At 53.8% G+C, this 26,450-nt stretch overlaps 10 protein-coding genes across 10 annotated transcripts; 6 read left to right on the top strand and 4 right to left on the bottom strand.

The window, feature by feature from the left end:
- Positions 1-159: 159 nt before the first annotated feature.
- On the top strand, positions 160-898 carry J4E79_002461 (uncharacterized protein; the record flags this gene model as incomplete). Its single annotated transcript, XM_049351360.1, has 2 exons — positions 160-208; positions 276-898. The coding sequence occupies 2 exons, from the start codon at positions 160-162 to the stop codon at positions 896-898; spliced, it is 672 nt and encodes a 223-aa protein (XP_049213998.1).
- A 453-nt stretch (positions 899-1,351) lies between these two features.
- Positions 1,352-2,485, bottom strand: J4E79_002460 (uncharacterized protein; the record flags this gene model as incomplete). Its single annotated transcript, XM_049351359.1, has 1 exon — positions 1,352-2,485. The coding sequence occupies one exon, from the start codon at positions 2,483-2,485 to the stop codon at positions 1,352-1,354; it is 1,134 nt and encodes a 377-aa protein (XP_049213997.1).
- A 531-nt stretch (positions 2,486-3,016) lies between these two features.
- Positions 3,017-4,318, top strand: RO4 (Actin-like protein; the record flags this gene model as incomplete). The annotated part of the gene is made up of 4 exons (XM_049351358.1): positions 3,017-3,322; positions 3,384-3,839; positions 3,886-4,200; positions 4,256-4,318. The coding sequence occupies 4 exons, from the start codon at positions 3,017-3,019 to the stop codon at positions 4,316-4,318; spliced, it is 1,140 nt and encodes a 379-aa protein (XP_049213996.1).
- A 1,792-nt stretch (positions 4,319-6,110) lies between these two features.
- Positions 6,111-6,578, top strand: J4E79_002458 (uncharacterized protein; the record flags this gene model as incomplete). The annotated part of the gene is made up of 1 exon (XM_049351357.1): positions 6,111-6,578. The coding sequence occupies one exon, from the start codon at positions 6,111-6,113 to the stop codon at positions 6,576-6,578; it is 468 nt and encodes a 155-aa protein (XP_049213995.1).
- Positions 6,579-8,386: 1,808 nt separating this feature from the next.
- Positions 8,387-12,770, bottom strand: J4E79_002457 (uncharacterized protein; the record flags this gene model as incomplete). The annotated part of the gene is made up of 4 exons (XM_049351356.1): positions 8,387-8,640; positions 8,699-12,332; positions 12,380-12,541; positions 12,594-12,770. The coding sequence occupies 4 exons, from the start codon at positions 12,768-12,770 to the stop codon at positions 8,387-8,389; spliced, it is 4,227 nt and encodes a 1,408-aa protein (XP_049213994.1).
- Positions 12,771-13,987: 1,217 nt separating this feature from the next.
- Positions 13,988-15,496, top strand: J4E79_002456 (uncharacterized protein; the record flags this gene model as incomplete). The annotated part of the gene is made up of 4 exons (XM_049351355.1): positions 13,988-14,269; positions 14,320-14,477; positions 14,532-15,060; positions 15,110-15,496. The coding sequence occupies 4 exons, from the start codon at positions 13,988-13,990 to the stop codon at positions 15,494-15,496; spliced, it is 1,356 nt and encodes a 451-aa protein (XP_049213993.1).
- Positions 15,497-16,183: 687 nt separating this feature from the next.
- J4E79_002455 (uncharacterized protein) lies at positions 16,184-18,275 on the top strand (the record flags this gene model as incomplete). Its single annotated transcript, XM_049351354.1, has 4 exons — positions 16,184-16,234; positions 16,746-17,834; positions 17,892-18,176; positions 18,231-18,275. 4 exons carry the CDS (start codon positions 16,184-16,186, stop codon positions 18,273-18,275), a joined length of 1,470 nt encoding a protein of 489 aa, XP_049213992.1.
- Positions 18,276-19,688: 1,413 nt separating this feature from the next.
- Positions 19,689-20,101, bottom strand: J4E79_002454 (uncharacterized protein; the record flags this gene model as incomplete). The annotated part of the gene is made up of 2 exons (XM_049351353.1): positions 19,689-19,965; positions 20,016-20,101. The coding sequence occupies 2 exons, from the start codon at positions 20,099-20,101 to the stop codon at positions 19,689-19,691; spliced, it is 363 nt and encodes a 120-aa protein (XP_049213991.1).
- Positions 20,102-20,466: 365 nt separating this feature from the next.
- Positions 20,467-21,252, top strand: SNF7 (ESCRT-III subunit protein snf7; the record flags this gene model as incomplete). Its single annotated transcript, XM_049351352.1, has 3 exons — positions 20,467-20,647; positions 20,700-20,904; positions 20,961-21,252. The coding sequence occupies 3 exons, from the start codon at positions 20,467-20,469 to the stop codon at positions 21,250-21,252; spliced, it is 678 nt and encodes a 225-aa protein (XP_049213990.1).
- Positions 21,253-22,083: 831 nt separating this feature from the next.
- Positions 22,084-26,328, bottom strand: J4E79_002452 (uncharacterized protein; the record flags this gene model as incomplete). The annotated part of the gene is made up of 2 exons (XM_049351351.1): positions 22,084-25,931; positions 26,001-26,328. The coding sequence occupies 2 exons, from the start codon at positions 26,326-26,328 to the stop codon at positions 22,084-22,086; spliced, it is 4,176 nt and encodes a 1,391-aa protein (XP_049213989.1).
- Positions 26,329-26,450: the final 122 nt, after the last annotated feature.

Here is a 26,450-nt window from a genome sequence, read left to right as displayed (position 1 = left end):
TGCAAGGTACATCTAGGCAGCCTTGCCACCAGGTAATAAAGCAACTTTCCCATCGAAAGCGCTCCTTAGCGTCACATGAGTATCACAAGCCCGATATTTATCTCCTTCTCGAATCTCTGCTACCTCAACACCAAAGTCATAAACTTGCAGCCAACAGATATGTCTGTCAACAGCGTACCCACGAGCCCCCTTCTAAAGCTCCCCGGAGGTGAGTAAGAGCTAGCACTCGAGGAGTAAAGATAGCCGTACGACAATGAGCTAACGTATGTTGATAGAGCTCCGCAATCGTATCTACAACTACGCACAAGACCCACGCGATGTTCGTCTGATCCACAAGCCCGCCCAGCAACACGAGCAGACAAATACGACTGAACGACAGTTTTTCGGTCTCACACAAGTGTGCCGCCAGCTCCGAGCAGAGTACATGCCTATTCACAGGGCGCAGACCAAGGCTTACATCCAGTGTCAGGACTCGGTTTCTTATATCAAGACCTTCATTCTTCCTACCGGTGCAGACTCTAAGCAAGCTTGCGGAAACCTCATCGTCCAATTACCAGACCAGTGGTATGAATCTCGGGGCGCATCATCAGATCAAAGGGATATCATAGAGGCCATAAATCTCTGCAGAAGCGCTCCACAGGTTAACATAGCCTTCGCGCTACGCGATGTCCCGCTATCGCAGAGCCGTTTTGCAAGCCGCCGTATGCAGGATATTCTGCGCGACCTCGAACAGCCGGAAGCTACGCCTGAGCTGCACGATTTCATCCAACACTCCGTCGAGCATGTAGAGTGTTGGATAGAGATGCGGCTCGATGATTTGAATTATCACTTGAATGATTACGTCCATGTAGTATTCAACGTCGATGATGAGTGGAAAGCTTGCTTGTCGGATGGGTGAGAGACTGCTACTGTTTACGAAGCTTTTTTGGATGATCCAGATTGGCCGTGACAATACCATTTGAAGAAGAACACGAATTCAAGAGTTGCTGGGTTGGGCTAGATCTGTACATGTAGTTGCCTAGCCGAAGTGTACCTTATGTTACTTCGCAGACCAATGATTGTTGAAGGTGCCATGGCTTTGGTGTTGTTTCTTTGCGTCATCTGAAAGATGTTTGTAGGCATTGAACGTATGTATGAGATTACAGAAGCTGTGGGTGGCCCACCCGGTACTCGTCTGAGTCGCTGTGAACCAGAAGAGTAGGACAAGGAATGCTCGGAAGCGTCAATATAGTAGGCCTAGGCTTGAACTCGATGAACTTGAAAAGGGCCACTGGTTGCAGATCAGCATTTGGTGAGATTGATAAGGTGTTGACAACGAGCGTCCGCGACATCGCCAACACCATACTTGCTGTCATAGTTCATACTTCCTCAACTGTCCACGATAAGTGAGCAGAAAATCGCCCATGACGCCCCAATGATCTGAGACCCAATCTAACTCTCCCGCCTCCTTCATGATCTGTCTATGTTCCTCTGCTACTTTGACGTCCATACCAATCCTCTGGAACTTGCAAGGACCTAGCCACCCTTGGAATAAGATCTTGTCCATCCTGCTACAGCCAAATCTATCCCTCATGGCTTGTGGAGACTGATAGCCCCAGGTATACCCGTGGTCGCTGTCTTCTTCTCCGGGCCCATTGCGATTAGTGGGTACATTGTTGTTGAAGTTACCGAAGACCGTAGCGTCACTTGGTGCATTGGCGTGACCGCCAATAGAGAGATACATATCCTCGAGCGCATTATCTGTGTGCAGAGAGCGATCAAAGGGCTCGATAGCATTGAGATCGCCAGCTAGTATTGCACTTTCGACGTCATCGTGGACGAGGTGCTGCTTTGCGGCTGCCATCTGAATGGGGCGGACAGGCGGATCAGCAACCAGAGACTCCAGATGTGTGTTACATAGCCGTAGCAGTTGCACCGGAAGATCTGGACGAATGCAGTTGTAGAGCTTGATGTCAACAAACAGGCCGTCCCGTCCGAACTTGCTGTACCACGGAACGCGAAACACAGAGTCCATGTGCATTCGCCGATCGACGAGTGTGGTTGTACCATAGTGAGAGCTCAGCCAGTTTTGCGAGTCGATATCTGTGAGGTTGAAGCATTGCTTGACCCAGGGTGAGTCTCGTATCTGCTCCATGTCTGATACTCCCATCTCTTGCAAGAATATGACAATTGCGATGTCTGGCGGGGTCGATGAGACTAAGTCTTGCAAATGATCTAGTGCAGCGCTCATCCGTTCTTCTGCGAATGGAACGAGGACATCGATATTCCAGGACATCAAACGAAGCTTCGTGGGATGCAGAGGCGTCTCTGATTCGTCTTTTGGGAGCGCTTGATCGGATGTTGCTGGTGTCCAATTGCCGTCAGGGGAGACGCGATAGTAAGTCTGGCGTCTCGGCTCGTAAAACGCATCTTCGCGTTTCTGTATGATAGAGGAGAAGCTGGCCGCGGCGGCCTGCATGGCAGGACTAGGCTTTACTGAGGACATGTTTCTGGGAGGTCTAGTAGGTAGTCAAAATGTATGTGGAGCTGCAGAAAGTTTGGAGAGTGTAGGTCGTGAGCATATGGACACAGCAGACAGTACATTGCGGAGCATGATGTTCATTGTAGTCGTCCACGGGTGGTTGCCTAGATGGTGTTGATGCGGGGTGAGTGAAGCGCGCCGCTGAGGGCGAAACAATGCTGGATGCTGTGATTGTATCGCTTAACTATATACAATAGTACAATGGAACAAAGACGGAGCACAAATTGTAACCGTGGTCGATGTAGATGATGCGCAGGAGCAGATGCGTGTTCTTGGAGGTGCGAGCGCCGGCACGTGATGCGGTGAGGGTACCCCTGTCGTCAATGCCGAAGCGCGTCGTGAACTTTCGCGATTCAGAAGGAGCTCCAACCTGGGGAAGCTGCCACGACACCAGCTCTTCGCCTCGCCAGAAAAGCCGTCTCTCTACCGTCATCGCCGCGGAACGCTCTCCCGATTTACGAAAGCCTATACCCATCGCTATTCCCCAACCCCGCCATGGGCTCCCGACTACACAATGCTCCGATCGTGATAGACAACGGCAGTGGAACTATCAGAGCTGGATTTGCAGGCGAGGATGTACCAAAATGCTTCTTCCCGTCATACGTAGGACGGCCGAAGCATGTGCGGACAATGGCAGGCGCATTGGAGGGCGACGTATTCATAGGACCACAAGCACAACAATATAGGGGGCTCTTCAAGATCAACTACCCATTGGAGCACGGCATTGTCACAGACTGGGACGATATGGAGCGGATATGGCAGTATGTTTATACAGAGGGTCTGAGGACCGTCAGCGAAGATGTGAGTTGGGCCGTGGCAGACTGCCATTGAGGGGCATCAAGCTGACTATCTGTCTCTGTAGCATCCTGTACTCCTTACAGAACCTCCGCTAAACCCCCGAGAAAACCGCGATACGGCTGCCCAGATTCTATTTGAGACGTTTAATGTGCCCGCCTTATACACATCGGTTCAAGCCGTCCTTTCGTTATACGCATCCGGCAAGACAACTGGTCTAGTTCTAGATTCGGGAGACGGTGTTTCGCATGCAGTGCCAGTCTTCCAGGGTTTTGCGATTCCCAACAGCATCAGGAGGATAGACGTGGCAGGCCGAGACGTTACAGAGCACTTCCAGCAGCTACTGAGGAAAAGCGGCCGCGTCTTCCACACCAGCGCTGAGAAGGAGACGGTCAAGAACATCAAAGAGGCAACAGGATACGTGGCACTCGATCCGGCCAAGGAGGAGAAGGACTGGTCAGGCTCGTCCAGATCAGAGGGCAAGAGCGTTGACTACGCACTACCTGATGGCCAGAAGATAAAGGTGAGTACGAATGACGATTTGCATCAGACCCGAGCTGACAGTCTAGATCGGAGCGGAACGCTTCCGAGCACCAGAGATCCTCTTCAACCCCGAGATCATTGGCCTGGAGTACCCTGGCGTGCACCAGATTGTCGTCGAGGCGATACACAGAACCGACATGGACCTCCGAAAGGCGCTTTATGGCAACATTGTACTCTCCGGAGGTTCCACACTGACAAAGGGATTCGGAAACAGGCTGCTTCATGAGGTGCAAAGACTGGCGGTGAAGGACATGAGGATCAAGATCTTAGCACCACCAGAGCGCATCTACACCACGTGGACCGGTGGCAGCATTCTTGCGGGCCTCAGCACGTTCAAGAAGGTAAGTTCCTCATTCCCAACGAGGCTGTAGCCAGTGAACTGACACGTGCATGCAGATGTGGGTAGAGAAAGACGAATGGCAGGAAAACCCAGACATCATCCACACCAAATTCGCATAAGCACCGACACGTCGTCTTTGGCAGCAGCACCTACTCCGCACCCGTTTCTCCCGCCTCCGCAGCATCTTTCGAGAAGGAGCTGCGTGGTTGCATGGGTAGCGCAGTTGCAGTTAGTCATGGAATGGGGTCCCAAGACCTGGGGTCGCGCCAACCACCAAGGAAGAAAGCTGGGGGCTGCGCGCTTGGTTGGGTGATGGCAGATCTACGTGTCAGCCGGTAGCCGTAGCTTCTAGACGGGAGAGCTACTGTAGCATGCTGCTTTCCCCGCATTCGAGTGCGTTTCTGTTACTTAAGCGCGAGCATGGTTCGAGAGTGTCGGTTAGGTAAGGTGTACGAGGGGAGAGCCCGTGCATGGCAGGCGTTTGTGAGCGCTTTGGAATACCCCTATGATTATGAAGCGTACAGAATACCACAATTAATCCACCTGCGAATGTGCACACGGAGGGCGAAACGGAAAGTTACAGTCAGATGGTTTGGGCGAATGGGTGTGCCAAGCATCGTGAGGTCTTGTCTAGTCGCGTCAGCTATGGTGTGACTGCGGTCAAATCACCGATGCTTCACTCCACGTAATGTGCAACGCATATTACACACAATGGCGACATGACATGCGCAAATAGCATCACCCCAGCTGCAGCGATCGCGAGCACTGCAGGTACCTGATCACAGGGCCAGCCACAACAGGGGGCCACGTACCCTGTTTGTCACCGCAGACCGCAAGCACAGAGCCGCCCACGCCTAGACTTCACGATGTTCGACGTCATGCACGACGGTGCGTCCGGAGGCTCGGACGGCCACCGGAACGTGCGCGGTCAGCTGGCAGAGCGAAAAACTGAGCAGCCGAAGGTGTAATTGCTTTTTTCGAAGACGCCACCAACGACGAAGCTCACTGTGCCTTGCAGAAGAATGGATATCGCTGCATGCAATGGGTATCAAAACAGCAACACCAGCATCAAACAGGCAGCGTCAGAATCTGCAGCGTCTCCATCTCGGTTCTCCTCTGATCCAGGCACCCGATGACAAGCGCAGAGCGTATGCGGCGTATGCATGACGCGAGCCAGAGGTGAGACGCAGCACCGCAAAAAAATCTCTTCCCGCCTCCACACTCTCCGGCGGGAAGCGTGCGCTGGCCGTCGCGGAAGCTGGCACAAGGCCCCAGTTTGCGCATGGCGTCTTCTGCGTCAAATTTTCAGTCAGACACCTCACAGGCGGCGCTTCGGCCATGTGCGCTGCGGTTGCTGCGGAGCCAAGCTCCGGGCTTTCGATAGCGTCATGGGCTCGATCGCTTCGCTCCTTGTTCTCCGCTGCACCTGACCATTTCCCCTGGCAATCTCTTACCCCCGAGAAACTCGCTCCAGCCAATCACCGCGTTTTGAGGGGGTAATGGTAAACTATTCATGGTGCTGAGAAATTTCCTACACTGGCCTTGTTAGGGGACGCATGATCCATTGACTGCCGTTAACTGCAAAGTGTCGCTCAGACTTCCAAGGCTTCTGAGCTGGCCTCGTGCGCGTCTGGTTCGTTTCGTGGCGCCGAAAAAAAGCTTGCGCGTGAGAGGTTTTCTTGCCTTGCATTCCAGTAGTAAGAGGGGATCGTGATCAGTGCGACGCTGTTTGTTATATAAACCCTTCACCCCAGTAGGTCTTGGTGAGTACCAACGATCATCAACCACTACAGATCTTCCCGGAGCTACCTCTTACTATCAACACCACCCCAGACTTATATCGACGACAGTCGCCACTTGACTTGCTCCCAACAACCAAACAATCAACCAACCTCACTACCAACAATCAAAATGGTCAGCTTCCACATCAACGAGCCTCACCCATCCGCCGGTGCCTACATGTACTCTGGCCGCGGCGGCGCGGGCAACGCCATGCGCATCAAGCCCACTGAAGTCACCCCCGGCCCCACAGCCTCAGGTCCAGCTTCGCGCACCAAGCTGCCTCCCCCACCCAGCAACGCCTTCTACGCCACCGGCCGTGGCGGTGCCGGCAACATGAAGAAGACTGAGCGCGCCATCTTCAGCTTCGACGAGGAACTCCAACAGCAAGAACGCCTCCGCACTCAACAAGCACCCGTCTACCACATCGGTCGCGGCGGTGCCGGCAACCTCGTCGACGAGATGAAGCCCCGATCCCAACGCCAGAACTCCGCCTCCTCCACTTCCAGCTCCTCGAGTGTAGAGAGCGAGAAGGACGGCGTCCGCCGCAGCATGGAGTCCGCATGGCAGCGCCTGAGCAGGCAATTCTCTCACCAATAAGAGAGTCACTGCCGCCTCTTCTTGCGCCCAACCTTCACTTCTTGCATACCCCATCTTCAACATGAGAGCTGGTTCTGAATCTCTCATCATCTCAGCATTTCCATCAGCACGGCGTTTCCCACGGAGGTCTATTATCTCCCATTGTACAATCACCAACAACAAAAGTCCCTTTTTTCACGACATCTTTTCTCCCTTTCATAATGACATATCCACACAACCATCGAGGAGCCAGGCGCCTACCTCCGGTCATCAACTCACATAAAAGTAACATCTTGATACCCGGAAACTACGTCCTGCTCTTACGAGAGAGGGCCCACTATTCTCTGAACATTTTTTCATCATTTGCGGAAAAGGGGAGGAGGAAGTTTATACCCCCAGGCCAGTGAGATGCTGGTGAGGACAAGGACGGGCTCGTCTTTGCCTCTGTTCATAGTTTTAATCGAATGATCGACATCTTCATACTTTTGTGTTAACTTGCCACTCTGTGACTCTTCCATGTAATCATCCTGTATAAAGTTGTAAACGCAAGGCATATACTTTGGAGTTACGCAATTTTGTGAATACTTGGCAACATCTTCCCAGTAACACACATCCACCCATCCATTTCCTCAGAGCTTCCCTGCTCGGCGCTTCACAACTGCGCAAAACTTCTCCAACATCTCACCGTAGAATTTCAAGCCTTCCCGCCCTACAACCCACGACTCGGCACCGCCGCGTCTCGACTAAACCAGCCCAGCCACCAGCCACCAGCACCAGCACCACCGCCCATCGTAAACACGCCAAGCCCACCCACCGGATATAACCCGTTTCGCGGAGTCAACTCCGCCAAGTTTCCTTTTTGTGGCGTGTAGATCTAGATCGACGCGGACCAGCAGAGCTAGCTTGCATACGAAGTACGTGCATACGCGAGCGTAGATCAGAGTCTGCGAGTAGACGCATGGGTCTTGTTCACCGGAACCTTTTGAGGGAGACGGGATGGAGGTTTTGGGGCATGTGGGGATCGTGAGGGTAGGCGGGATGGTGTAGTGGAGTGGAGTGGAGTGTCACCGGTTGGAGGGGCGATCTAGTAGGAGTAGATGTCCTTGGTGGTGGGTTTGTGGGCGGGTGGTAGTTGTTGACGTTGAGTGGGATTTTTGCGTGTGCCTCACATAATGGAAAGAAGATGAAGAGGCCTGCGGACTACATTGACGTGGATGTAGGCAAAGTAGGTAATCTGGGAGCATTATGATGGATATATGAGCCAGTGGGTATCAACGAAAAGGTGTCAAAGTCTAGTATAGTCCTCTACCAGCATTAGAAAGGTCGTGAAATGAGAGACCTCAGAGTAATGTGAGCTTTAGGGTGTTTGAGTATTTATCCTTAAACAAGGTGCGTAGGCTCATTAGTTGTTAAGATCAAGTTCGGGGTTTATCATCCTGCGTTTCCGTAAGTAATGAAGAAATGTATGTAAAACGGAGTCAAAATATCGATACTAACGGACGACTGACTCTACGACATACGCTACGCGCACATTCACATGTATTGCACGGAGATTGGGAAGAACAAAATGCCAATTTATGATATCTCTACACACTGGGAAACCTCCCAAAGAGCGCCGTATTATGAGTGGTAATTCTTTTAGTTGGCCCTTTCAAAATAAGACTATGCAATGATCCCAAGATGACTGATGTGAAGAGAACGAATACCAGAAAAAAAAAGAGCCGCGAGCCAAAAAACTACCAATACACGTTCTCGAAGCGCTTCCAAGACCTCAAGACCCCAAGACCCGTCTCGAACTCGGAATGGACTACCTACTAGTCTTTGTTCCTTCAGCGCCTGGGTTGCGCTTTGCTAGCCGTGCTGATCAACAGCTTGAAGCCGTTCTTGAGCGCCAGCATATCGGGGTAGACGTTCTTGTGGAGTTCGAATGCGTTGGGGACGACCTTGATGCCCCAGGCTCCCTTGGGTCCGCGGGCGCTCATCTGGAAGCAGATCCAGAAGTGGCCGGGGTACTTGGGCATGCTGCAGAAGGCGTACATGGAGCGTGAAGGGTTGGCTTCGCAGTAGTTCTCTAGCCATTTCTCTGTGAGAGGGTTAGTTTGTGTTTCAAGATTGAGAGGTGGGTGATGCGATAAACTTACCAGTATCTTCTCGTGTACCAGGTTGGAATCGCTCGTCTCGTGTAATCTCTGTGACCTTGCGTGCCATAGCCTCGACGTGGTTGACGATCAACTCGTCGAGATCGGAGTATGTGTGCTTTCCAATCTTGAGCTGCTTTCCGAGCGAAAATTGGTTTGCCTTGTTCATCTCGAGAACGTCGAGATGTTGGTAGGCGTTGTTGGATACTTTCCATGTGACGACTAGATGGTCGAAACCCTTCGAGGATGGACGAATGACCAAGTCACCGGTCTCCTTACCACCAAGGTACTCTTCGGCTTGCATGGTGTTGAAGGCGAAGAATAGAGGGTGGTTGACGACACGGTTGGGCCGACCAGAGGCAACTTCCTTCTCCTTCTCGGCAGCCTTCTTGTCCTGGGCTTCTTGTGCGTCATCCCACTCACCAGCTGCGCGATTATAGGGCTTCTTCTCTGGCGCTCGAATGAGATCATCTCGGAGCGACAGTTGTGCGGTAAGAGCCTTGCGGTTGAGGTAAACGATACGTGCGCGCACGATCTGATGGCTCTGGTAGACGTGGCGAGGTTCTTGACCGCCACTGCCAACACCCTCTGGGAACTCTGATTCAGAGACGCCACCTTCGATGCCGCATTCCAGCTTGACCTCGATGTGGTCTGGGAATGTTCGCCTGATGGTAACGGGTACGACCATGCCCTCGTAGAGAGTCTCCTCCGTCTCACCAGTCAACATTGTGAACAGCTCGGCACCAGACAGCAGCGCAAAGATTTGTCGGATCTCCTCGTAAGGATTGTCGAGCTCAGCGCGAATAGTCTCGAGCGTTGCACGCTTGCGCTGTCCAAAGTTGCGTTCAATCTCCGCCGCGTAGTCTTCCAGAGCTAGGTCGTTGACCAGATCGGTGGTCTCCTCCCGCACCATCTTCCTAACAACGGCACTGGGTCCACCTTCGTCGGTCTCGGCCTTAACATCCTCTTCGTCCATGTTAAGGGCGTCAGCGACCATCTTCCTGGCAAGATCGTAGTCTTCTGGATGTACACGGGTGTAGTCCAAGTAGTCGGAGGACTCTTCTGTTGAATCGTAGGGGATGTAAAGGAAACTGGCGCAATTCTGGAAGACTTTGGGACCCATGGCTGCCTTGAGGTCCCTAGACTCAGACACACCAAGGAGATCGAACCGTGACAGAATCTCATCGCTGTTGGCCTGAATGGCCTTGATCAAGCGATCGGCCTTACGAGGACCCAGACCACACACGTAAGGAATCAACTTTGAGAGGTATTTGTCGTCGTACGTCTCCGGTAGGTCAATACCCACTAGGTTGACCATATCCACCATCGCGGTCTCTAGGCGGTCCAGGAGCTTCTCTTGTGGTATCAAGGTTTGGTTGGGGATGAATGGTATCGAAACGATATCCTTGCCGAGTGATGCGTATTCCGCCAGTGGATTTTGCAGGTACCGTCCGAGAGCAACACAGTACCTCGTTAACGCGGGATACTTGGGAAACTCAGCGATGGCCCGACCACTCGTATGATACAGACGAGCGACCTCATCATTGACCAAGATCACCTCCAATGGCTCGTTCCTCTCCTCACCGGTGTCCTCGTCCTCGTAGGCTGGTCCAGTCAGGCCTCGCTGGCCGATGATTTCCTGAAGGTCCTTGTACAATTTGCGTGTCTCGACCGAGAAGCCAGAGACACCGATCACGTCTGGTCGGCGGCGCTGAATCACGTCGACAAACTTGTCGATGTCCTGGCCTTCAGGAATACCGCGCTCCGCATTTCCAAGGCGCATCTCTACCAAACGGCCGTGCTCAAGTACCCGCCCATCGTTCTCGACGTAGGCCCACATGATCGCGTCTCCACGCTGGCCTTTACCGTTGGTCAGGCAGAGAACGTTGGGTACAGATCCGAGAGGTGCACTCTTCAGCTTGTAGGGCGCTTGATCAAGCTTGTTGTAGTAGTTCTCTCTTGCTGATGCGGCGAGTTCATCCTCACATCGAGCACGCAGAGTTTCTTTGACACCGTTGGCGATGACAACCTGTAGCTTGTCTAGCGCCGCGCCGAGCAGTTCCTTACGAAGGGCGTTCCAAGTGTCAGAGACTTCACTGACACCTTCGGAGATGATCTTTTCTTCAAGCTTTATCTTGAAGTTCCTGTAGTTGCCCATGGAGATTCGGACCTGTACAAGACCTTCCGCCTCGGCCTTCAGCATCTTCAAAAAGAGGTCCGGTCGACCTTGAAGATCCGAAAATGTGACGCCACGTAGGTACTTGAATTCGTAGTAGGGGTGGTCCTCTGTAATCTTTCGCATGCCCTTGTCAGTGCGAATGCAGTCGATCTGGGCGTTCTGGTAGAAGCTACCACGCAAGTATCGACGGAGGCGTGAGCACATTTGCAAATCCTGAACATACAAGAGCTTCGTAGACCTGAGAAGAGTGGCGCCAGTCTCTGGAGCGTCAGCCATCTGGTCGGCGAGCTCTTCAACCTTGTATGGCGGGTCCTCAATTGTATGCGCGCCTCGGTTTGACCCATCAATCTTCTTTGCAAAGTCCTCAGGTGTGATGCCGATCGCTTTGACGAGTTGATTGGCTTTACCACCCCTCAACTTATCGAAGAAGCTGCGCGCGTTGTTGGCACGCTTCTGTGTTCCGTTCACTTCTTGTCGGACCTCGTTGATCTCTTGCGAATACTTGTAGTGCAGGTAATCTTGAAGTTCCTGGATTTCTTCGATAGTAATGGCCTTGGCGGCCAACTCCTCGATCTCGGGATCAGTGATGTCAGAGTATACACTCTTCAGATTCTCGTAGTTTTGCTTGAGGGCGTCGCGCTTCTCTGCAAAGGCCCTGAACTTGAGGTCGAATTCGAATACTTCCCATAGATCGGCCTGGTTCAGCAAGCGCTCTGGTCGCGCATCCATGGGCGGCGGGTTGTCTATGTCGTCGTAATCGTCGTTATCGCTTGGGGCGTGAATAAGGTAGTCTTTGCGGTGGTTGAAGATGAAGGGCACTTCGTAGTCTTCGAGATTGATAAACTCCAGGACCTTGCGCACAGCCTTCTCGAAAGGTTGCAGGAAGTAGCGGGGGAGGCCCTTCTTTGGCCACAGCATATTGCTGATCCAGGTGGCTTCTTCTGTCAAGCGTGCTTGCATGTCTTCTGGCGTGAGCTCGATCTCCTTGAAGGATCTCCGGGCTAGCTGCAGTCGCTCGGGAATGTCGGTCTCGCGGATGACGTTGTCCTCATCCGTAAGCATGCGCTCCTGTAGTTGCGATGGCTCGAAGACATCCTTGAGTTGAAGCTCACGGCCTTCACCAGCTTGCTCGTCCTCTTCTGCCTCTTGCATCTCCAGCGCCCAGTCGTAATCTGTGCCATCACCAAAGGCAGCCCTGTAGTCTTCTTCTGCTCCCTCGTCCAGACCTGCAGCTTGCAGTCCCTTTGTGATCAGGTTTATGCCTGGTTGTGTGACGTCGCGGTCGTCTTCGATCTCGTCTTCGAACTTGTCGTCCTCAATAAAGTCGTCGAATTCGTCGCCAAGGCGCCCGCGCGGCTCGTCGTAGTCTTCGTTTACTTCGTCGTCGGAGAAGATGTCGTCTACGCCGCGGGACTTGACGCGCTCCTTGTGGCCACGCTTCAGGCGCTTGAACCTCGACTTCCCCTATGTTAGCGGTGTCCACGCTTCAGCGCGGTATGCCTTACCTGTTCTTCTGCCGGGCGCTCAACCTCGACACCGATCAGGTCCAGATCCTCGTCATCTAGGGCCTCTTCCTCGTGACGGTCCTTCTTCCTCTTCCTGCGCCGACGTTTGCGCTCCGCGATCTCGTCTTCTTCGTCCTCGTCTGCGATGAAGCCTTCGCCTTCCTATATGTCCGTTAGCTTCTGCAGATGCTCCAGGCAGTGTGGCCAAGCTTACCTGTCGCAGCCTATCTTCGTCATCGTCATCTTCCTCCTCGCTCGAATCGTCGATGCCATTTGTGCCATTTGTCTTCTTCGGCCTGGGTTCAGCGGCGTCGCCAGCCTCGCCATCAAAGTCCTCGTCCTCCTCCTCGTCGCTGCCCACGTCGGCGATTGTGTCGAAGAACTCCGCCATGGTGATTCAAACAAGGACAACGCGTGGACTGATGGTTCTGGCGAAGGAGCGCGATGGGCGATTTCGGCGAGCTCTTTGCGGCAGAGAGATTATCGTACTGCGGCGATTCAGCGGGAGGGAGATTCGGGCGCAATGGAGGTAAAGGAGAGAAGGAGGGCAGAAGTAGCCTCTCTCAAAGGTTCGCGCACCCATCGGCCGCGTTAACTTTCGGCCGCACTGACGCCCGTCACGTGACAGCCTGATACGCGCTAGGCGGATACCATCAACAAAAGTTGACCATACCCGACTCGGAACAGCATGCTACAGCTACGGGCATCAAACACGTGGGCTTCCCTAGCCTCGTTCTCTACACGTATCTAGTCATGTACTGAGGACGTGTTTGAGGAGGATTAAGCTTAGATGTACTAGGGATGCAGCGACGACTCAAGCTCCAATGCATAGATTAATCATCACCGCCAGAGTTGCAAGAAAACACCCCCAAGGCAACGGTCACGCCGTGCGGTTCTTTGGAATGTATTTCGTGGAAGTGATTGGCATGTCAAACGGTCGACGTTGGATTGGTCTGTACGCCAGGCACATGGCCGCATTCGAGATACGCGCTTTGAAGTTCTGCGCTAGAAGCAGGTGAAGCATGGCGACGAGGAACCATGCGACTCTGAAACCTCCTGAACAAGGCATCGTATAGTGTATACAGACTTATCAAAGACTCATCCCTTGGAGAACTTGAGTATTTGACAGCTCTCTTTCTCTCGAAGACAGCGCTACCTTGCTGCTCATTTGCATCCTCTGCAGCCTCGCAGACTCAGTTACAGACGTTGGACGCTACCGCAACCCCACCAGCGCGCCCCACTCGCGCTGGATACTGACACGACCACGACCTCTCCTGAGCCGGTCTGCTGTCAACAACGCCCGAGACACTGCCCTCCATTCACTGCCATCGCCATTCCAATCGGTCCCTGCATTCGCCCACCTGCACATTTTAGAGTCAGGCGCCCGGAAACGGACAAACCAATAGACGCTGTCCTCCTTTGGGCTATTTCCGTCATTGGTGTACCATCGTCGACCCAGCGTCGGGCGGCAAACACGAAACCACAGCCAGCACCTGGCCTCCTACACACTTGGGCTCTGTATTCTTCGCAGAGTAGCCATTGCCTCGCAGCTGCTGCATCCGTCCACCCTCGCCTACACGACAGCAGCGCCCGGCGCAAACCTTCAAGATGGCCGAGTCGTCCTTCAAGCAGAAGACGATGAAGAGGAAGAACGTCAAGGGTCTCGCACTCAGCGCTCCTGCCCCCAAACCCGCTCCTTCCGCCGGGGATGCCCAAATACCCGGCGCCCGAGCCAACGACGAGAAGCAGGATACCCTGGAGATTGGTGTTGAGTTCCAGCTGGATCTCAAGGCCGAGGACCTGATAGTGCTGCGCGAATTGGGTCACGGAAATGGAGGAACAGTCAGCAAGGTGCAGCATGCTGCTACCAAGGTCATCATGGCGCGGAAGGTGAGTGGCAGACTAGGAGGTGTACGGCACGAGGAGACTGACATGGCCAGGTTATTCACGTCGAGGCCAAGAACGAAGTCCGGAAACGAATCGTGCGAGAACTCCGAATCATGCACGACTGCAACTCACCCTACATTGTCGACTTCTATGGCGCCTTCCAAAATCCTTCCGGCGATGTCATCATGTGCATGGAGTACATGGACGTGGGGTAGGTGCACGCTGCTTCATGCTGCACGGTGTGAGTTGCTAACTTGCATGCCAGGTCGCTTGACTGGGTCTCACGATCATTCGGACCCGTCCGTGTCGACGTTCTCGGAAAGATTTCAGAAGCCGTGCTCGGCGGCCTCGCCTACCTTTACAGCGCCCACCGCATCATGCATCGCGACCTCAAACCCTCAAACATCCTCGTCAACTCAAAAGGAAACATCAAGCTGTGTGACTTTGGTGTCTCAAGTGAACTCGAGGGGTCTATTGCCGAGACTTTTGTAGGAACAGGCACATACATGGCGCCGGAGCGGATACAAGGTTCTCCCTACACCGTCAAGTCGGATGTATGGAGTGTTGGTCTGACGCTCATGGAACTGGCCATTGGCAAGTTCCCATTCTCTGGAAGCGCTGATGATGACGAAGCTGGAGGCCCTCAAGGTATCTTGGATCTCTTGCAGCAAATCGTGTTGGAACCTTCACCCAAGCTACCAAAGAGCGATGCCTTCCCATCCATTCTGGAGGACATGATTGCGAAGTGTTTGATGAAGGATCCAGCGGAGCGACCAACTCCCAAGGAGCTATACGTAAGTTGTCCCAGTTGGAATCGATGTGTAAGTGTGCTAACCGTAGCAGGACCACGATGCCTTCCTCCAAGCCGCAAAGCGCACTCCTGTCAACCTTGAAGCATGGGCCATATCCATGATCGAGCACAACAAGCGCAAATCCCATCTCGCCCCAACCGCTCCCGCAGCGGACATCAAAGAGAAGCTCCGCGAGCGATCTCCTCCCCACAAGCGTGAATCCAGCGACCCCAGGCAAAGAGTAGCCAATGGCGACCCGGAACCAGCACCACGACGGCCTTCATACCCCACACGGACATCGAGCAGTTCCAATGTCATGAACCTACCTATGCGACCTGCGCCATCTGTAGACGGTCCGGGTAGCAGACCGGGTAGTCGGGGTCCATCAGCCAACGGCTTACCACCTCAGCCGAGGAGGTGGAACAGCGAAGTACAATAGTGGGACAAGACGCGTTTTCTGTTAGATAGCGGATCTAGGCAAGTATATAGAGGTTATGGGAAATTCTGTAAGGTCCCTGCTGGATGTCGGGACCATCTTCATCAAATGTAAGGTCGGAGGTTTTCGCCTTGAAGGCTTGTTGTTGTTGACTTTCGACTAGCATCAAATACCAATTACTCATCTTTCGTATTTCGTACTTCGTACAATGCTGATGGCGACCATGATAAACACTGTTTTGCCGGTGGTATAGGCAGTAATTCGGCATCGCCAAACCTGCACCGTCTCATGCTGGATCAGCGTAGAGCATGCCACCTCTCAGCCGTTCATTCGTACATCCTTATCTTCCCCGCCTGAGGTATTTCTTGTCCCTGTCGAAGTACTTGAAGTGAGCGCTTGCTTGCGGCATCACAAGACGTGAAGTACATCCAAGCTCTCGGCTAGGGAAAGCTAAACGCTCCATGCAAGGAGGAGTTGAAGGGGGCTGAGGAGTTCTATTTCATCTTACGGCCGTTAGCAACAGGGTATTGGATTCCGAATAGATGCGATGGCAATGTAGGCGTCAGTGCCGTTCGCTATCTTATACGCATTTTTGCTTGCAGGTGCACATTTGATTGTTTCCTTGGCCAGGGTCAGAGTTGTATCACCCGGATAAATTCAACACTCATCTCGCACACGTCCTTTGCAGCAATGTCGCAATACATCCGAAGTTCAAGAGAGCAGATCCGTAGACAGTCATCTGTTCTACAATCAGATCTTGCTACGACTCTTGATGAACACCTCAATGGTATACACAGCGCAAGATTCTCGTTCTCCAACATCGATCGATCTCCAAGTTATCAAGGTAGTCACGCGGGTTAATAGATCTATCACCCGAGTGCGTATCGTTCATCACGAAAGTTAATGTTCGAAAGAGGCAAGGTCAAATCGGGGCTCCGAGGTGGTAAGCCGGGAACTAAGACGGGCACTACGCGTTCCCCATGACCACGAATAGTATATACCATCACCAACTGCGATACTTTCTATCGCAATGAAAGCGCCGAGCAGGATTACAATCAAAGACTAAAACTGAGCTGTCCGGCTTCGTGCAGACCTTGCGATGACAGGCACAAGCGATCGCTCCGCGCCTGGCTTTCCGTTATCGTCGTTGTTGCCGAGCGGGGCGCATCCGATAGCAGCAAGCGTATTGCTTGTCTTGATTGTGAGTCCCCCAGCTTCAGGGTTGTTCCTGTCCAGCACTGACCATGCAAAGTCCGTGTTTGTGTATGGCTTCTACAACGCGTTCCTCCATCCGCTCCGCCACTACCCCGGTCCCCTACTCTGGCGAGCCTTCCGCATCCCACATGTTGTCTCAACACACCGTGGCGAGATTCACAAACGACTCACTGAGTTCCACACCAAATATGGACCTGTCGTGCGTGTGGCTCCTAACGAGCTGTCTTATGCCAGTAGCCGTGCGTTGAAAGAGATCTACGTCACTCGCCCTGGCCATCTTCCATTCGAGCGTAACCGCACTTCGTTCAAGAAGCAGGCCCCAACAGATCCAAACTCCATCGTGAACTGGCATGAAGGCGACCACGCAAGATACAAACGGGCCTTCGCGAATGGCTTCTCAGAGAAGATCCTGAAAGAACAGGCACCGATCATTGAGAGCTACGTCGACCTCTTCATGACACAGCTGAAGAAAAGGAAGACCATCGATCTTGAAAAGTGGCTAAACTATCTGACCTTTGACATCTCCGGCGACTTCACATACGGCGAGTCCTGGAACTGTGTTGCGAACGGCAAGGCGCATGCCTGGGTCGACATTTCCCAAGACTTCGGCAAAGGGCTTGCGTTGATCCAATCGACCAACATGTATCCACCGATTGACAAGCTGCTCCGCTACATTATCCCCAAGCGAATCCTACAAAGGAGCATGGAGCACCGGAAGATGAGCTTTGAGCAGGCTCGCAAGAGGATCGCAATGGACACGGAGCGTCCAGATTGGGTGACGCCGACCAAGAAGTACAGCGACCTCAAAGACCCCTTTACAGGCCCTGAGTGGGGCATAAACCTGCTCGTACTCGCCTTCGCCGGGAGTGAGACGTCAGCTAGTGCCTTGACTGCTATCGTCAGATCTTTGGTACAGCACAAGGGTGTGCTGCACCGACTCACCGCGGAGATCAGGAAGACTTTCCAGAAAGAAAGCGACATCACAGTGGCAACAACAGGCAATCTAACATACCTCAACGCAGTCATCTCAGAAGGCATGCGCCTCAACCCTCCCGTCGTCATCGGAGTCCCACGTATCGCACCTGCAGGCGGCGACATGGTGTGCGACAAATGGGTCCCCGAAGGAGTAAGCTCCTCACATACCCTTCAACTACTGCTTCTTGACGACTAACACCATCAACAGACCTACGTAGCCTTCAACCAATTCTCCGCCTACCGCCAATCCTACAACTTCCGCAACCCAAACTCCTTCATGCCAGAAAGGTTTCTGGACCCAAAGTCGTATCACGAAGATGACATGGACGTCTTTCACCCTTTCCTGGTCGGCAGACACAAATGCGTGGGTGTCAGCTTTGCTTGGTCGGAGATGCGTCTTATCCTTGCGAGGCTGGTGTGGAGTTTCGATATTAGGCTTAAGGATGAGCGGGATAGGTGGGATTGGGGGGAGCAGTGTACTTATATCCTTTGGGTAAGTCGTATATTGGGAAGGGTATGAGTGAATTTAGTGCTAACGATCATTCAGGATAAGAGGCCCTTAGAGGTCATTCTGGATCATGTCAATAAGTAGGCAATAGATCTTACTCACGGTAGCCGAATTTGTAAGGTTGAATGACAGAGTACTTCGAAAATGGCTATCGTGGACACATCTTGAAGTGTTCAATTTACTTGCTCTCGCTCTGCTCTCATCATGTCGCCAGAAATCATTGTGCTCTAATCAACTCATGAGTGCTACTTATAAGACTGGTGCTGCGCGTGACCGGTTTTGTGCGGGTTTGCTCCCATTACACGCTCGCTACCACCGTCCGTCGGTGGTGTCTACCCAGTATTGCCTCCTTACCATGGGTCGAACCATTAGAGGTTCATGATCTGCTCTAACCCCTGTGATTAATGCAAACAAAGTGTTCTACAAAGTGTTCCCATCGCAACAGTATAAAGACGAAACACCGCAGTTCTCTTTTTCTCTTTCTCCAACCAACTCCATCGCCAGAAATCTACGAACGTCAAACCTACTCCAAACCATCACAACACTACAACAAACCCATCAAATACCCTGTCAGACGACCCCAACACACCTCGCGTTTCCCCCAGAGAAAACATCACCTTCCGCACGACAAAAGAAATCCCAATCCCAATACCAACCCCCAAACCATCACGATGTTCACCACCACAAAGCTCACAGTTCTCATGCTCATCGGGCTACTTTGCTGCCTCATGGCATCAATGGTACACGCTCTTCCAGTACCCTGCCCCACGCTCGAGCCCAGATTCTTCTCGTCTGGAGCCGGACTCGTTGCTTCTTACAGTTCCATGGGCCACTACCATACTTCGGCTGCTGGTAGGATGGATGTGAACTTGGGTTTGACGAGTGTGCTGCTTGTTGGTGGGGTGGCGGTGGGGGTTATGGGTGGGTTCTGGTAGATCAGGAGGGAGGTATGTAGGGTGAAGGGTTGGAGATGGGGGGGTTGGAGGTATGAGTGGTATGTTCGTTGTGTTGTTACGACCTGGGTACGAGATGAAGATGGAGTTTGGTGCTGGTTCTGTGCAGTTTCATACCAAGAACCCGCTGGCTGTCGACAACAATGTGACCGAGGAAGAGGGAGTGCGAGGAAAACCTAACCCGGTCGTAGTTAGACCGCTCCTAGGGCATGTCGTCGACATTAAGAAGCGCGTTGTAGACGTTAGGCAAGCTTTCTTTCGCGATATTGACGATTTCGACGTTGGTGTAGGCGCCCGGGTGGCACTCTTGCAATCCTACAAATCTCTACGTAGCATTCTCCTTGGCGATAGACCTTGAATACAGATGAGTGAGCGCCAGTATGGAAAGTGTGGAGTTTTCGCGTGTCCTGATGAAATTCGGGTGCTTTCACAAGCTAACCGTCAGCACTGTGGGATGGCCTTTCCCCGGAGGCTGTAATGCTTGCGATCAGAGGGCAATGTCCTTGGGACGGTACTGCAGAAGAGTTTGCAGCCCGAGTATTCTTTAAGTAGCAGCTTTGCGCGCCTCGACTGCTTTCTCATACGCCTTGAGGTCGACGTTGCCAGCGTTCCAGACGGTGACAGCTTGTACGAATACACCCTTCTCCTTCCTGCGCTCGACATAACCGATGACATTGAGCCACGTCCCCACGTCTACGTTGAGTTCCTTGATTCGCTCGAGCACATGTTCGATATCGAGATTCGCGATGACGGGCGGATCAGATATCGGATAGTTGTGCTTGAGCCGCAGTGTCGCGGTCTTAGTGACGTACTCATCGATGCTGCGGCGCAGTCAGTCTCTGTGGGCAGCTATGGCTTTCACTCCAAGTACCAGCCCAGAAAGCGGACTTTGGTGCCCTGCGCACATGCGGGCAAGTCACTCAGCAGCACCAGATTCGAAGCAACGGGACCCGACATTGTGCTTGGAGGAGGGCGCGCAGAATGCGGTGGAAACTAGAGCCGCGGCCGAAGTGCACGGATGCACGTGCCATGGTTAGCGCAGACGACATCATACCCTCGTGCATCCAGGCCCGATTCATGACCAGCCAGGCACCCTTCAGTCACGACCACGCCGCCGCTGCAACAACTCAACCCTCTGCGCAACGCTCGCACCTACCGCACCTCTAACATCTCTCGCGTTCCCACAAAGTACGTTCGAGCCACCCACCATCCCCGCAGCCCCGCCATCCCACTCTCTGATAGGCTCCGAGTCTCCTGCATCGGCGCCCGATAGGACCATACGACCGACAGTTGCTAACTAAAACCCTCAAGACAACTTCAATATGAGCGGCTGGGGCCTGGGCTGGTTTGGCGGTGGCCAGGCGAAGAAGGAGGCGCCCAAGAAGGCCATCCTCCAGCTTCGAGGCCAACTTGAGATGCTGAACAAGAGAGAGAAGCACCTGCAAAACCAGATGGATGAGCAAGATGCGCTCGCACGGAAATTTGTTTCTTCCAACAAGCAAGGTAAATCCATCTGGACTAGGCTTCCTGGCACAGTCGCTAACGCCTATTGCAGCCGCGAAATCAGCGTTACGGCGAAAGAAGCAGTTCGAGCACTCACTCGAGCAGACGAGCGCACAGATTATGACCCTAGAAAAAGAGATCTACTCCATCGAGACGGCCAACATCAACAAGGAGACGATGGAAGCTATGAAGAGCGCAGGAAAGGCCATGAAGGAGATACACGCCGGCCTGACCATCGACAAAGTCGACAACGTCATGTACGCCTCTTCCACAACCAAATACCCACAGACCAACTTGCTAACAAGACGCACAGGGAGGACCTCCGCGAACAACACGCAATCGGCGAAGAAATCAGCGAAGCCATCACCTCTGGCGTCGGCGCAAACGGCATCGACGAAGACGAGCTGGACGAAGAGCTCGCCGAGCTACAACAAGAGAAGCTCGACGAGCAAATGCTCAACACAGGCAACGTGCCCATCCACGACGCCCCATCGTCACAGAAGCTACCGCAAGCGCCGAATACCAACATCAAGGCCCCGCAGCGGGTCGAGGAGGACGACGAAGAGGAGGAGCTGCGGAAGCTGCAGGCCGAGATGGCCATGTAGGCGCGCGGCGATGGCTCACAACTATCGCTGTCATGCGAGCATAGCGACTGCGCGTAGCTGGGAGGGTTTTCAGGCGTACGGCGATATCAGCAGAAGCGGCATCTTGGGCTTTAGCTTCTTCTTTCCTATATATAATCGCAGCATTTGGGCTTTGGATTTTGTGAAGAGGCACTGGCTCTACCTATGAGATAAGGCGGGATATACCTTGCAATATCATACTCTACATTTGGAAATTCTGACTTACAAACTTGCTGTGCTTTCTGGAAGCTATCCGTCTGAGTTCTCGGCATGCCGCGGCCTCTGGGAGGACACCATCAGGCAACTACTCATTTCAGATTAGGCATCGACACAGGTAGACAGAATGGACTCCTGAACGCGCGTCGAAGCCCTGATGAGGCGTCTTCAGGCTGCAGTCGAAATCTCAAGGCCAACTCAGCCAGGCAGTTCATCATAAGAACTCTACACATCACACAATCAGAGCAAAAGACATGTACGCGTATATACATATTTCATTTTTTGAGACGACCCGATACCGTCGTCGTTACTGCACTATCATCTATCTACTCGAAACAGTCATGTATACCATAACGCATGTATCCCATATCGACGTAAAAAACAGCTTACGCGACGAAAAATTCCACTTTTGATAAAACCATGAAACCCCCAACCAAGCTACGCTGTTCAAGGGTATCATAATCAATGAGTTGGGAGGGGCAAGCCAAAATGCTTGCCGCTTAGAAACGCCGAATGTCAAATGCTAAAGGTCATGCGACGAACGCAGTAATAGTGGACGGAATGTTGTCAAAGAGCAAAGGGCCAGAAAATGGAACTCTACTCAGTCTTCTTGGGTGCGTCTTGGCTCTCCACTGGCTTCTTCGCTTCGTCCGCGTCAAGTGTGCTGTCTGCGGTCAACTCGGTCATTGGGCGCCGCATCGGGGTGCCCGTTTGAACTGCTGGCGACCCAGGAACTGGCGTGATCGGCTCGACGCTCGGGCGATGCGAAGGCATAGCGGCTACGGGAGGCGCTGGTGCTGCAGTCGATGGTGTAGCGGCCGTAGGCGTAGACGGTGATGCACCGGTCATGTTGGGCGTAAACTTGTGCGGTTCGCTATTCTCGCGCGGTGGAGCTGGAGACGCACTGCCTGTCGGATGTGCAGCTTGGGGCGGAGGCTGGTATTGCTGAGACACGGTGTTCGCGGCAGCACCCGCGGCAGCAAAGGCTGCCGCAGTACTTGCTTCGTCTTCATCCTTGACATCAGGTGCCCTTTTGACGTACTTGTTGATGCTCTCAACTCCGCAAATGGATATGAGCAACTTACGCTCAGGTTCCGTCAAAGTCGACTCAGGCACAGTCCTGTCTACGCAAGCTCTAATCGCGTTGTCCACCTTCTTTTGCTCCTCGGGGCCTAGGCACTGCTCAAGATAAGTCTTCCTATAGGCTTCAAGCTGACGAATGAGTTCCGGATGAACGCCGATTGGGTAACGTCCAGACGGATGAGGCGCCGCAGTATCATTTGTCGAACCTTGACGCGAGGGTGGCTGAGGCGGGGGCGGGCCGTAAGGTGATGCCGAAGACTGTGGCTGCGACGCCGAAGGAGCATTCGACTGCTGGCCCTGTGGGGGATATGCTGCATAGGGACGAGGCGGTGCAGGACCATACGGGCTGGCGCCGGGATTGGCATATGGCCCACCGTAAGGGCTCGGTGCCGAGGGTCCGCTGTACGGCGACTGTTGTGGGGCGGCCGTGGGATAGAGGACGCCATATTGACCACTTGAGCCAGCTGCTGAAGATACTGGTGGAGCCTGCGGGTTAGGCTGCGGATACGGTCGTGAAGGGTTCGGGGCGGGTGGACTTCCAGCTGTATTACCACCGCCGCCCCACGGAGACGCATAAGGCGAGGGATGGGGCGCGTTCTGGGGCGTGGCCGACGCAGCTGAGTTACCTTCATTGCGAGTCATGCTGGGTGGTAAGCGAGGCTGCGAAAGGCTAGGCGGCAGTCTGGGAGGTGGCTGTGGCATCGCATGAGGCATGCCCGGGTGGTATCCGTACCCAGGCTGAGGGTACGGCTGATAGCCGTTTGGTGGTTGGTAATACGGTGGTCGCGGAGCATGGTTGAGCGGAGGACTGGCCTGCCTCTTTCTTCGCTCCTTTTCGATCGAAACTTCCGGGTTGATTCTCCAGAGGTAGCCCTTGCCCTCTTTGTCGCCTTTCATGAACGCATCATGCTGACCGAGGTTGTGACGTACACTCGACTGCCAGCCGCTTGTCGTTGTCTTGAACTTGTACCAGGGGTACTTGCGCTCTATATAAGTATAGATGGATTGAAGGTTCATCTGGCCCGTCGGGGACGACGAGATTGCCTCATGAATCAAGACGACATAGTTGGCCGTGGGGCGCTGAAGCTGTTCCTCGGAGTAGTCTTCAATGCGCATCTCGGGCGAAGGAGTTCGAGGTGGTCTGATTGGCTTCGCCTGCTTGTGGAGGCCAGACAAGCTACCATCGCCCTGTTCTGTCGTCTCGATGACGGCGTCGTCTTCGCCATCGCCAGCGTTCGACTCTTTGCGCTTGGGTGCCTTTGGCTTGCTGATTGGTATTGGGATATCAGCAGGGTCAATGCCAGCGGCTCTGGCCCTCTCAATATCCTTTGCTTGTTTGATAAGTTGCGAGCGCTGGCGCTTGGACATGATGCCGTCTTTGGGTGGTCTGCCAGGTCCTTTGCGCTTCTCGACAACATGTCCAATCAGGTTCCGTGGCAAGTTGTGCTGGATAGCCATCTCTTCTGTAATAAGGCCATCGATATCTCCTCCGGCTTCAAGTTCACCTTCGTGTGGCTTGCGTAATACCGGTGCAGTATCGTTCGGCGGAGGCTTGCTTGGTTGTTCGGGCTTTGGCGCCGCGGGAATGTCCTTGACGGGCTCCTCGACTGGCGTCTCAGATTTAATAGGTGCCTTCGCGGGGGTCTTGGCTGGAGCTTTGCCCTTTTCTTTAGGCTCCTTGGGTTCCTTAGGCTTCTTGGGCTCCTCAGGTACAGCCACTTCCTTCTCTTTGGGTTCCTTTGGTTCCTTCGGCTCTCTGCGTTCCTTCTGGACCTTTGGCTCCTTCGCGGACTCCCGAATCGCCTCTTTGAGCTTCGCTGTGTCCTTGACTTTGAGCTTGACCTTCTTTGTTGGCGGCTCTTCAGGCGTGAGTTCGCGGTGCTGATGCTTCCTCTTGTGCGCCTTTTTGCTCTCCTTTGAAGGAGCGGGAGGCAAGTTCTTGATTTTAAGCTTGAGACTTGTCTTCTGGCGCGGTTTCGGAGCGGGCTCCTCGTAGTCGTCCATTTCCTCGTCAGCGAGGCCATCGTCGTCGTCGCTGTCGCTGACAGGATGGTGGTAATAGACATGTCGTGGGTTGACGCTCTGCTGGTCTTCGCTCTCGGAGCTGATGTGCTCATCGCTTTCCAGTTGACCGTTTCCATTCTCGAAAGAAAAACTCATGGGACGTGAGCCCGACTCCTGGCGGTGGCGTTGCTGCTCCGTGAGGGCAACGTCGGGGAGGAAGAAGTGTATGTTCACAGCGCCGAGCTGCAGATGATCACCATGGTCCAAAGGTATAGTCTCTCCCCGAGGATAGAACTCGCCTTCGTGGTGCAGGCCGTTGTTGCCTAGCACTTTGATGCAGAAATGGCCTGCGTCGAAGTCAAAGAAGATCTTGGCATGCTCTCGTGATATGCCCTTGGGCCCCAGGGAGCCTGTCTTGGCCATGATCTGCTGTGGATGTATAGGTACGAACGGACAGTCGTTCGGGTCTTCGGGGACATGGCCGTCGAACTGGGCAGGCACTTCGGGGAAGGCTTGCATGATCATGTCCTGCGGCGCGCGTTCGGCAGGTTTCTCCTCACCTGACTCGCCCGTGGGGTGTGAATTTGAGCTGAGAGAGTGCGATGCATTGCTCTGGCGACGCTGCTGGTATTCCATGGGCATCGACTCGATGGGGGCGCTGAGAATGCCACCCTTCTCGGAGATGACACTGCGAGCACCACGTCGATCGCCTTTCTTCTTCTTCTTTTTGTCCTTCTTCCCGTTGACCTCATCCAAGCCATGCAGGTGTTCGTTGGCGGCCTTGACGTGACCCTTCTTGTGTAGTGCCTCGGCCTTGATGAGGCGCTTCATGTCTCTATGCGCGAGGTCGAGGTTGCGGCCCAGGGTGATCTGGTAGGTGTGCATGTAGTAGGAGCCGTCATCGAAGCGCAGACGCGCAAAGGCTGTGAGGCGCTCATTGGTGGTGGGCGGCATGAAGGCTGGGTAGGCGGAATTCATGTCCATGTCCATGGGCATGCCGCTCATGTCGGCGCCATTTAGGTTGTTGGGCTGCGCGAAGTCGATGGGGGTGTCGAGAAGGGGCAGTCCGTTGGTGAGAGGGTTGTCCATCAGGTCGTGGTTGGCCGGTGGAATCTCGCCGCCGAGGGCAGGCATGGCCGACGCATCGCTGGTCGCGGCTGCCATGTCGGGAATGCGCTTGTCGGGAGCAGGCGAGGCAAGGGCGTCGGGGGTGTCATACTGGGGGCTGACATGGTGTAGAAGCTCGTTGGAAGGGGCTACGGCCATACTGCCGCCGCCATCTTCGTTGGGAAATGCGTAGTTGTAGGTGGAAGGGTACTGGAAGAAGTTCACGGAATGGAGGTCAAAGATGCCGTCCTCTGCACATGGTTAGCGGCGCGCTTCTTTTTCGCCCAGCAAACCGCGTCGCGGTGTCGCGCAATACATACGAGGGAAGCAATCGTTGGAGGGCGCGACAAAGCTGTAGCTGAATGCGTCTGCCGATAGGAAAGGGTCTGCGTCGTGCTGTCGCAGCGGGTTGGTGTCTTCGGAGGATGTCGGTCGAGGCTGCCCATGAGAGGCTTGCGCCGGGCCTAATCCTGCTGCACGTGGGTCTTGGCCGCCCATCTCCGCATCAAGGTCCGACGGCGCCGATGCGAAAGATGAACTCAACTCTCGAGCCCGTTCCATTGATAGCTCCTCGAAATATTCTTCAAAACTGAAAGACGAGTGTCGCGATATCGGCAGATCGTCTGCTGTCTCACCTGGTGAATCCATTGTCAGTACATTCGTTCTGGGTGCAGCAAGAGCGGGCGGTAGCGGTAGCGGTGCAGGCAATAGCAAGGCGAGGATAGAGTGCACAAGAAGGGCGAGGGCACCTCTACAAGAACGACGGGAGC

The sequence above is a fragment of the Alternaria viburni genome (genome assembly GCF_023758015.1).
Source record: "Alternaria viburni strain BMP 2772 chromosome Unknown scaffold_4, whole genome shotgun sequence".
In the NCBI taxonomy this organism is placed as follows: Eukaryota; Fungi; Ascomycota; class Dothideomycetes; order Pleosporales; family Pleosporaceae; genus Alternaria; species Alternaria viburni.
This window is presented reverse-complemented; position numbering and strand designations above follow the sequence as displayed.